General features: G+C 40.5%; 2 protein-coding genes across 2 annotated transcripts; one reads left to right on the top strand and one right to left on the bottom strand.

Moving 5' to 3' along the window:
* Positions 1 to 1,793: 1,793 nt before the first annotated feature.
* snrpa (small nuclear ribonucleoprotein polypeptide A) lies at positions 1,794 to 4,787 on the bottom strand. The gene is made up of 7 exons (XM_022221233.2): positions 4,646 to 4,787; positions 4,231 to 4,311; positions 3,966 to 4,138; positions 3,695 to 3,871; positions 2,656 to 2,832; positions 2,444 to 2,532; positions 1,794 to 2,360 (listed from the first exon to the last, which is right to left on the bottom strand). Exons 2-7 carry the CDS (start codon positions 4,301 to 4,303, stop codon positions 2,201 to 2,203), a joined length of 849 nt encoding a protein of 282 aa, XP_022076925.1. The 5' UTR covers positions 4,304 to 4,311; positions 4,646 to 4,787; the 3' UTR covers positions 1,794 to 2,200.
* Positions 4,788 to 4,790: 3 nt separating this feature from the next.
* Positions 4,791 to 11,093, top strand: actmap (actin maturation protease). The gene is made up of 7 exons (XM_022221224.2): positions 4,791 to 5,407; positions 5,541 to 5,732; positions 7,221 to 7,289; positions 7,492 to 7,616; positions 8,488 to 8,617; positions 8,744 to 8,814; positions 10,014 to 11,093. Exons 2-7 carry the CDS (start codon positions 5,557 to 5,559, stop codon positions 10,346 to 10,348), a joined length of 906 nt encoding a protein of 301 aa, XP_022076916.2. The 5' UTR covers positions 4,791 to 5,407; positions 5,541 to 5,556; the 3' UTR covers positions 10,349 to 11,093.
* Positions 11,094 to 11,281: the final 188 nt, after the last annotated feature.

Raw genomic sequence — 11,281 nt, 5'->3', positions numbered from 1 at the left:
CATTAGGAAAAGCATCATCTTGTTTGATGAAATCGATAGTTAAATATTAAAACCCATCACTGGTGGTCCTCTCTTTACCATCGCTACACACAGCAATGGCAGTAACATGTGTGGAAATGCTTTCCTGAAACACAGATTGGGAGACTAGTCAGAATAGAGGAAAAGACGCAACACAATAGAGGAATCCTGAGTGAAAACCTTCAACAAAGTGCTCAGGATCTCAGGTGGCAAAAGCTCAAAGCATAACGCCAAGAAGACAGAGGAAAAATGAGTGATAATTACAGAGTGACTCAGCCAGACCCTGGAAATGAACCCAACAGAGCACCTGTGAGGAGAAGCAAAAATAGATGTGCACCAATACTCCCCCCCCCCATCCAGCCTGGTTGAGTTTGATAGATTCTGTCAAGAAGAATAAGGAAAACTTCAGAAGAAAATGTGGAGCTTCAATCAAGTGTAAGGTCTGAATACCCGATTTTTAAGTTTTAATACATTCGTCATTGAAGAGTATTGCGCATAAACTGATGAGTATGAAACATAAAATGTGAAAGGATCGAAAGAAAACGCCCAAAATTTCCTGAAATCACTGTATGCAACAGCTTTAATTAACCAGGCCTCAACCAATATGACATTATGCAGGCTGTGTTAATGCTTTGGAAGACACTAACAGGGTTTGTTTTTCCTTTAGGTGAGCACTTGCATATTAAATAGAAGGTTTTCACCTGCAGCAGAGTATTTTCACACAGTGCTACTGGCTCTTTTACATAATTCTGAGTATTTCTTCCATCCTGGGCTACAATGCCACCACAAAACATCCGTTTAAAATTGCTTTTACCATCTACATGTGTAAAATACTTAACACGAAGAAATCCTCAAAGTTCTTAGATTCATTTTCCCGAATACATTTGAATGAATATTTCTACATATAGCACTAAAGCAACAGTTTTATTAACAAGACTGAATAAATAAACTTAAAGTCATCTGACATTAATAAAGTGTCAGTAACACAGGACCCAATAAAAAAGAAACATGGTTTTGTACTCTGGTTTCTGTATTACTCTTGGCAAAGGCAAAAAACCCACAGTGGCTCAGAACAGACCAACCAGCTAGGACAAAATGGAATCTCATAAATAAATAGACGTATTCCTCTGTTTTATTACACCGAGCAGCACAAAGCCCAAATCAAGACAAAAATGGTTTGCTTAGAGATGCACTCTGGACTTCAAACACAAATTCAATTAGATAGGTTTACTTCACAAGCAGGACAGACAATGAATTGCATTGAGGCCCACTGCACTTTGAACAAAGTTTAAGCTGCTCTGAAATAAATATAACACTAATGAAGGACATCAGGGAATTAGATTTTCTACAAATCATTTTATGAAGATGAGGGCGACCTGCAGTCCGGGTCACAGAATATCATGAAAGACTGTTTGCACTTACATTAACTTTCTATCTCATTTTCTGACCAGTAACGCTTCTGACCATCAGTGTTGTGGTACAGAGGGCTGAGAGGTCACCGCAAAATCTTCACAAGTAATTTCATCAAACAATCCAAAGTACAAACATCCCTGCTTGAAGATTACTGCTGAAGTTTCATAAAAAGTCATGACACTAGACGAGATCGAAGCGACAGGGACCAGAAATAATAAACATTGTAACTAATGAGTTACCTTATGCATCCCTATACTCACCTACCTTAAAGTCAGTGGTAGAAGAAGGTAGGTTGATAGCACCACCTACTGACGTATGACAAACTCATGCTGCAACATACACACAGACAAGGTGAGGAAGAGCACTGTCTCAAATAAAAAATTTAATTCCAAAAATAAAAAAGCTCCAGGTACAATGTCTGGTAGACCAGACCCTGGGTGCAATGCTTTGTGACAAACAAGACATATCAAGTTGTTTGTGGACTGGAGTTAAAAATCCAAAAGACAAAAATCTATACTTCATGTCAAATTTACAGGATGCAGATTTTAAAATTCAAGAAATTTACCAGACAAATTTACTGAGCTTTCTGTCAGCATAGCAGAGTCTAAAGAATGCATACTTACATGTAATCCTGGAAGAAGGGAACATACTACCCATCAGACGTCAGGAAACATATTTCTAAAAATGTTTCTTAATTCTGGACCATGCTGTACGTTTTTTAAAAAAAGACTTGTATGCCAGTAAGAAAAATGATGGGTCATGAGAGGTGTTACTTCTTAGCAAAAGAGATCTTCATGGCATTGGTTTGTGTGATCTTGAAGCCTTGGAGGGCATCTCGTGCAGCACCAGCCTGCACCTCGTTCTCAAACTCCACAAAGGCGATGTCGTGGCGACCGGGGACCAAACGCACCTCTTTGAACCCCGGGAACCTAAACACACAACGTCACAGTTAGGTTCTGCCTTGAACAGACACAAACGTGCATATTAAAACGCGGAAGAAGAGTTTACTGACTGATTGAAGAGCATGGAGAGCATGAGCTCGTTTGTCTCCTCTGGCAGGTTGGTGAGGAAGAGGATGTGATTGGGTGGATTTTCTGCAACCTGTGACGAGAAAGTGGACGTCAGAATGAAACAACTAGAGAACATGATATTACTATTCTAAAGAAACTAAAACATATTTTAAAGGCATTAAAATACTCTTTCAGACGACAACAGACACGCTACCTGCTGAGGCATTTGTCCAGGCATCTGTCCGGGCATCATCTGACCAGGAGGTATGGCACCAGGAGGAATCTGACCCGGCGCCATCCCTGGAGGAGGCATCATGCCTGGAGGGGGCATGTAAGGCGGCTGGCCCGGCATGTGCATCATGCGGGGAGCCTGGCTCATGGGAGGCATTCCCTGGACAGAGCAACACAACAGTACTGAGAATAGCATTAACTAACTGATGGGGTAACATTATTTTCCACTAACCATTTATCTGTTTGACCCTCCCAATACAACATATGACCCCAAACCAAATGTGGGGAGGCTATATGATACCATTTACATAGTTTGCTGTACGGCCAGTTTTAATTCTTAAAAAAAAAAATCTATCCTGTCTGTAAGCATAGCTAGACAGAGCCCAAGAGGAATGAGTAAAACATTTGTGATTTCTATATTTTTCACAATGTTACCCTCGGGCCTTTTGTTCCAAAGTTTGCTGCAACTTTGTTTGGAAATACCACAAGACGAAACACAAAGATCAAGAATTTTCCAAAATCTGAGGCCCGGCTCAGACTACAGGAGTTTTAAAATCAGGCTGCACGACAAACAAGGAAAACTTCATGCATTTTGCTCTGTAATCTGAAGCACACGCTATAAGACTTAGAAACAGCAGCACACACCATGGGATATCGTTGAGATAGAGGAAGCAATAATGCAGCAGTGCATCATTTCACATATGGTCATAGGTACGCAAGCAAAATATACACTGCGCTGCAACAACTTGCTATCAGGAACAGCAGCATGAAAAGGACGGATAAGTAAATCCCTTAAATACCAAACAATCTGGACCTCACACCAGATCAGATTTCATCTCCAGTTCTTGGGAGGGATAAATAAGCTTCAAATTCCTGTAGCCTGAGCCCAACTAAGATGGAAACTCTTCCCTAATCTTGGGTTTCTCTCTCTATTTTCTGGGGGGGGGCATTTCCTACCCTATCTTGTACTTGGAGTTACCAGTGAATTCTGTTGCCACAAATAAAACCACTGCTCTACTTACAGGCATAGCAGCAGGTACCCCAGCAACCATGGGTGCAGCACCTCCTGGTACACCTTTTTTAGTGCCTCCTCCTTCAGTTCCTTTGGGCTTCTTCTTCTCTTTTTTACGGTCACGCTCCACATAAGTCCCCTTCATTTTAGCTATAATGTCAGAGTCCTGCTTGGCATATTGGATCCGCTGTGAGAAGACAAAAATATATATTAAGACCACATGCATTTCAGAGGCTACATTTTAAGCAGTTTGCTGAGTAGTGCTCTGTTAATAAACCCACCATTGGTTTGTCATAAAATGGGAACCCCTGCATGGATCTCAGTGCATTAGAAGCGCTGTTGACCTCTTTAAAAATGACAAAGGCCTGACCCTTCATCTTCAGGTTTCGTGCCACCAAGATGTCCAAAATTTGTCCAAACTGTGAGAAGATGGCGTACAGCGACTTTTTCAACTCTGCAGAAACGTAAAGGACAATACAAACATCAGTTTGGTTGGTGTGCTGTGTGCATTTCGTAGATTTGGCTCAACGAGGTTCGGAAACTCACCATCTTTCTTGATTTTCTCATTCAAGTTGTTGATGTAGATCGTATGGTTCAGACGTACCTCCGCGGTGGCCATTCTCTAGCCTGCCAGTGAGTGGTTTGCGAGGAAAACAAGGTGAATTAATTATTTTTAAAACGGTCTGAGTCACAGTTTTGACGAAACACGAAGCGGCTAACTAGTTAGCTAACGTCAACAAACAATCACTCAGCAGGAAAAACGTGCGGTGAACGTTAGAAGCTAACCGCTAGCTATATGTTAGCCAACATTATTCATCGCATTTAATCCCTCTGTCGCTTAAACTTGGTCACAGAAATTATCACAATAGCACCATAGATTCACAGTCTGGTTGCAAAAAGCATTTACAGTTCAAGTTTTAGAAGATTTAACGGTTCAGCTCCAACTGGAAAAGATACTCACCTCGAATCGATGAATGAAAGATCCAGCGTTCACAAATCCCGCTCTCAGTTCTCGCGTTAAGAAACATAGACAACGTAGTTTCCGGTGTTACACTGAATTCCGTGTCCCGCATAGACTGTATATATAAGGGTGTCCCGTCAGATTTTATGACCGTTCCGTACTTTTTGCAATTCAATAGTAGCTGTTATTAAATAATTTCCTACCGTAGTTTTTAGCTAGGACTTCACTTTGGTTCTACATCACGACATTCTGATATATGTGAAGAAAAACTACCATAGAGGTGATACTGATAGCTCTGGTTACAGAATGTGCCGTAACACCTGCTCTTGCTAGATAAACGTCCTTTCATTGTCCTTTGTAGTCGTATTTTTTGCCTCACGACCGTGCAGTTGGATAATTTGATCGCGATTTAATTTTTTTGGAGTTAGTAAATGCGTTGGAGGGCGGTGTGACACTTTACTGATGGCGTTTGATCCAACAATGCACGAAGAAGTAGAAGACGAAGAAGAGAGCGAGGGTACTTCCAAATATGGGAAGGGTACACCGGTGCCTTTAGCTCGCTCTGCTAGTCGAAAAAGTGGGTTCGGGTTCGGTGCATAAAATACAACAAGAAAATCAATTCTAATCCATGACAAGAGAACATTTCTTCGCCTTGGTTTCCACACAAACAGCATTCAGCATCGAGTTAAGACAACTTCACTCATTTTCGCCCAGAGCCACTAGCTAAGTTGTGAGCAGTGGGAGTGAGAGGAAGGTGGGCAGGTAGGTGCAGGTTGTGAGACTGAAAGCTTCTATCAAGTGTGTTGGCGATTGTGAAGACTTGATGTGACTTGTCCCTTTGCAAATATGCAAAAATACTAACCACAGATTCTGCTTGAACTACATTTTCTGTCAGACTAAGCAACTCAAAGATGTCAGTGGAGAGTCCCTTGTCACCTCCTCCTCCTCCTCCTTTACCTGCATCATGTCCACCAGTTCCTACAGCTTCAGCAAAGAAGAAGCTGTATCAGGTGTTAGCCAGCGACAGGACTGCTGTAGAGGGGAATCACACAGAGGCCCGCTTGCTGCTCAGTCACAGGGAGAGCAGGTGAGATTTGCAATGAGAACGCTAACTTTTTGGACATGTAATCTGAATATTTATCTTCTTGTCAGAGGAAATCTGTGGCTTTATTTCTGCACATTTAACTTCCCACTGAAGGTTTAGTGCTTCAGTAGAAGACAGCTGGACTTCTTGAAGATGTTTTGCCTTTTACCTACGAGGCTTCCTCTATTCTAACTAACTAATTTAGCTCTAAATTATGTGGGCGAAATGTGCATAATTGATTTGAACATTAAACATAGAAGGGTTTATAGAAGCAAGTTGTGCTTGGTGTCAAAATTTAGGGAAATTCCTGTAATTTCACATGATGTCTTTTATTTTTTGATACCACCTATCCCACATGCTGATATTGACCTTTGAATCCGAAGGTCGGACAGGTATTTGTGATTTTTAGCTGTTCATATTTCATGCATTACATACCATAGCACTTTCATTTTATACAGATCCAATCCTTAGATAGCCAAATTATATCACATAAAATTTCTAATGGATATGATGATTAGTTTTTGTGTAATGGACCGTGGCCAAATGTAGAAGTTTAGAAGTTCCTGATGGATGAAATCGCAACTTTGTCATTCTCTGTAACATGCAATTATAAATATAAAGTAAATATTTTCACATTTCTGAGGACTATAGGTCACTGTGAAATGATCCTGAAAATTTCAGATCTCTATCTTTTGTTGTTCAGAAGTTATAGAAGTCTGAAAATGGTCGAAAATTTCAAGTCTTAATTTTGGCCGCAATTTTAGGGGACCCCCTACCTACTTCAAATGGCCATAACTTTGAAACTAATGACAATAAAGCATTCAAATTTTGGATTTTCCCATCATATATAATGTACTAAATGTATGTAAAAACTTACCAAATCTGAGAGGGTCAGGTGGGAAGTTTTCTTAAAATTGGTTGATTTCATACGGAATGACCCAGTAGGAATTTGAAGAAGTCTCTCAAGGCTTTAGGTAAATTAGAGATGCATATTTGTTTCCTGTTCTTACTGTGAACTGAACTGTGAATTCACTTATGGAGATAATGAAGTGTTGCTTGCACTTCGTTTGTTTCATATCAAAATGTTTCCCCGATATTTTGTACATCCAGTTCAAATGCATGAGTGACAAAATATTGTAAACACCTCTCATTATATGGTAATATAATCCAAGACCAACACAGCCTCGAAAATGACCTTAGAGTTGAATCAGTATGTCTCTGGCATGGCATCAATAAAAACGTAGTGTGTGAGCCTGTGAAGGAAGTGTTTTTCACTGCACACATTTGACTTGTCATAGCAGGAAACACACAAGTGTTGCTGATAACACTAATGATTTTATTTGCACTTTTACCTTTCCCACTGTGACACAGCAGCATATCTTCCAGGAAACGGTTCACCAAATAAACTGTCAACTGATTATCTAAAAGCTGTGTTGTTTTTGTGGAATATTGTGCCTTTATTTGATGCAGAGTCATTGCTTTGTGCTTCAGTTTTAGGAAGGACCTGCAGTGGATACTTGTGAACACATATGTGCCTTCCCTCATCCAAGATGGTCCACAGTAAGTAAATAAACTGTGGCATCACTCAAAATACTTGCCAAGATCTACATTTGACTGGGTACATAACACACAAGTACAGCTGTTACCATAATATTATGTGCAACACAATGGTGCTATTGTGCTGTTAGTCTGACCTGAATGCTTTTATGTTTAAGTCATTCCACGTGCCTGTGTGTGAGTGTGGTATCTGCATTTCTTGTAGGTGTGGCCTGGTGGCTTTGTGGATGGCTGCTCAACTCCGGCAGCCACAGCTGAGCGTCGACATGGACGCTGTGGTTCAGACGGCACTGAGCCGAGGATACACTGCTCAGGGTGAAATGTTTTCAGGTAACCAAAGTGTGCAAACAATCTGAGGCTGGTCTGTCCTAATGTTTGTCATCATTTTTTAAAGAATAGAATAGAAAGTGCTTTATTGTCATTATACAGTGTACAACAAGATTGGAGAGCTTCTCCTTTTCAGTGCAAACATAGCAGAAGGTGCAAGATAAAAGTCTTAAAAATCTTAGAGGCATCTCTATTTACAAATATACATAAATGTCACAAACAAAACAGAGTGAATATTGAGATAGTATAGAGCAGCAGCAGCAGCAGAGACAGTGATGTATATTGCACATGTTGCATTATGTTGTTGGCTGGGTTTTTACATGTGAGAGTTCAGGGTAATGATGGCTCTTTGAAAGAAGCTGTTTTTAATTGAATTGATTTATTTCAGACATGTCATAATGCCGTAAATGTTGAAAAAGAGAAAATAAATCACACAAATTTAACCTAGAACCTTAAAATAATGTCTGAAAACCAGTAGGATGAAGTTTAATGCATTAACTCCTTCCTGCTACGTGTCCATATATCTCATCTTGCTGTTTGCTTTAAACCTTAAACTTATATAACTTTGAGGAAACCTCAAGAACGCCTTCACTGTTCCACATTATCATATTTTTCAAGCGTCACTAGTTCTGTGTAGGAGCAGTAGAAGGTTTCTGAGATAATGGAAATGCTAATGTGACATTTGGATCCAAGAAACAGGTGCAGGCTGGGATTAAAAATGTGGAAGTTTTCTAAACATGTTTGTGGCTAACATTTGTTTTAGCGGTGATTCACTTTTTATGATTCACAAGTGTCTGAAATCTGAAATGCTGTTTCACTTTATGTTGTGCTGTTTGGTTTCTTTATGTTCTTAATAAAATGTTTCTCCTGTCAGCTGAAAACATGGCCCTGCTGGCAGAAGAGGTTTGTGGCTGCAAGGCCGAACTGCTCTCTGGAGGTTTGGGAGGCAATAACGCTGCAGCTGTCATCACACACCTGTGGGGGAGGCAGCCTGTCCTCATCCCGTATCCTGAACTCTGAGGGATGATACTCACTCTTTTTTTGTCTTTTTTTTATTTTATTATTTTACCTGCGGCATGTTAAAGAAAAGTTCATGATCACTGGTGAAAATTCCTTGACAGTATTTTCAGATATGATGAGGACTTCAACCATGAGCCATGTCAGCGTGGCGGCAATAGAGCACACTGGGCGGTCGCGTCGGGTAAGACAAGATCACTCACTCATTAGAGTTTTATCAAGGTGGTTCCAAGTGAAGAGCATTTCTTAAATTACCCTAAAAACTGAGCCAGGATCAGCTTGTTTTATACAGTTGGCTTGGTTTAATGTCTGTGGTCTCATTTAAGTCTGGTTAGTTATTGTGAAACAGACCTGAAAATAGATCAGTTTGAACTGATGAAAGAGTACAGGGCTGAACATTTGCAACCACAAAGCAACACATATTAAACATATGACATAGAGGGTAAAATATTACAACAAAGACAGACAAAATCATGACAATAACTCAAGCAAAAGAGAGCATTTTGCAGCATGAACTGAAATTACCTGTGAGCTCAGTGTGGGTTTGTGTAATTACAGCTGAAAAATTAACATGTGGGTGTATTAGATGCAACACGATATGAAGGAATCTTGACCTATCAAATAATCAAGTCTTTTTTTGAAGCACGACAATATGATAATTAGTGATTCATCAGCTAGATTATGCTATCTGGTTGATAGCTGACATTGCAGCTTCCATGTACTTGCAATTGCTACATTTTTAAGAGGAACATCTGGATTCATAGTTTATTCAAGGACATTTAAAGGGAAAAGACCTATGGAAACATCAGAGCAGTTTTGTTTTGTTTGCAGTGCATTTTAATGCACAGATGTCGACTAGAACACAGTGCAATAATTGTAGCTGTTTCTATAAACTGTTCAAAGTGCTGTTTAGTGAGTTTCACTCTTTCAGATTCACTGTGACACTAGTTAAGCCTGAATATAAACCTGAAAACTATCATGACCAGGCAACTCTGGAGGGATAAGTGTTCATGACAACCCAGGTCAACTTTGTGATGCAGAATGCCCTGAAATGTGTCTGATTTAACTGGTCATGGGAGAACTCCTATTCTGTATTTTACCATTGAGTATCATTTTAAAAAACAAAATTCTAATTTATTTAAAACTGCACTACTCTGGCCCTCATGCAGCTGCTTCTCGCCACTTTGTTGACTTGAACAGCACAGTTAATAGTCTCTCAACAGTATTTATCAGGAGTGAATGTTACAGTTTCTTTTAGCTAAACACAGAATTAAATAAAGGCATTTTAGCAAAGTTTGATGTCAGCTCCAACTCTTACTGGAAGTCTTGATACGTTAAAGTAATGAAAACATGTCACATATTCACCATATTTCTTGATTCCAGGTGTTCTCCTCGGTGTGGACCAGGGCACTGTGAGCAAAGATCACACCCAGCCTGATCCCACTCTGCCCTGGCTCTGCCTCGCCGCTGACAGCTGCTCACCCTGTCCTATCGCCACCGCATCAGTCAAAGAGGTTTGCATCCTAGCTAAGCAGGGCAAAAGCTTACGCTACCAGCTGTGGAGCTGGGACAGCGTGGTCCAGAGCAACGAGCAGCTGAGGGACATGGACCCTCAGAAAGCGAACGACGGCACCCGTTATGTGCTCCCTCTGGGCGGGGTGGAGGCTGGGCTGGCTGGACAGGCGGTGCTGCTCCACACAAGGACGCAGAAGCAGTGAGGCCGCTCAGATCAGCAGCACCCAGCAGAGTTTATTCTGTTGAAAGACGTCTCGCTGGACTCTTTTGGTGCAATGTGACCCATTTAAAGTCAGGCGTTTAAATGGGTCGGGCTGATAGGTTCAAGTTTTTGAGTCGATCCAAAAGGGCTTCACAGTCCAGTAGTGACAGTGTGTGGGAAGTCATGTGAAAATCTGAAAAGGTATAGGTCATTAAGGTGAATTAGCTGTCCCTTTAACTGTGCAGAATTCAAGATTTGGAACAGTCATATGGCATTAATGTTACAGCAAACAATGATCTGCTATGCAAAGATATAGCAAAGTAATGGCATCTGAAAGGCATCTTCTGCCTCCTCTGTGTGTGTTTTATTCTGAATTTCTGGTCCAGTTATGTGTGCATGTCAGTGTATTTGAGTCCCCGGCTTTGAAAATGTTTTCCCTCCTCGTGTTTATAAGCCGACTCAGAGTGAAAAATATTTTATTTCTGTTTTGTATCTTATTTCTGTGCACAGTTCACTGTGAGAGTCTCTGCCTGGCTACTCGTTTTCCATTCACCTCTGTTCTGCTTCAGTCTTTGTGTGTTTGTTTTCACGCAAAGACCGGAACAGAACAGACACAAGCACAAAGCAGGAAAACCCAACTCATTATGACATTTCAAGTTATTTTACAGTGCTAGCGAATGTTTGTGACTGAACTATTTTTGTTATTCTGGTTGTAAATGAAAGTAAAGGGGGATTTTTGACCGGCATGCTCATTTGTTTTGGTCTGAGGTGTTGGTGCTCGAATAACGTCCGATGGTACTGGAGGTTGCATCTTTAATACACTGCTCAAAAAAATTAAAGGAACACTTTTTAATGTAAGTATTGCATCAAATCAGTGAAACATGGGATACTGATCTGGTCAAGTAAGTAACTGAAGGGCTTTTTAGTCAGTTTC

The sequence above is a fragment of the Acanthochromis polyacanthus genome, chromosome 13 (assembly GCF_021347895.1).
Source record: "Acanthochromis polyacanthus isolate Apoly-LR-REF ecotype Palm Island chromosome 13, KAUST_Apoly_ChrSc, whole genome shotgun sequence".
Lineage (NCBI taxonomy): Eukaryota > Metazoa > Chordata > Actinopteri > Pomacentridae > Acanthochromis > Acanthochromis polyacanthus.
The sequence above is the reverse complement of the archived record's forward strand: the minus strand, read 5'-3'. Positions and strand labels throughout refer to the sequence as shown.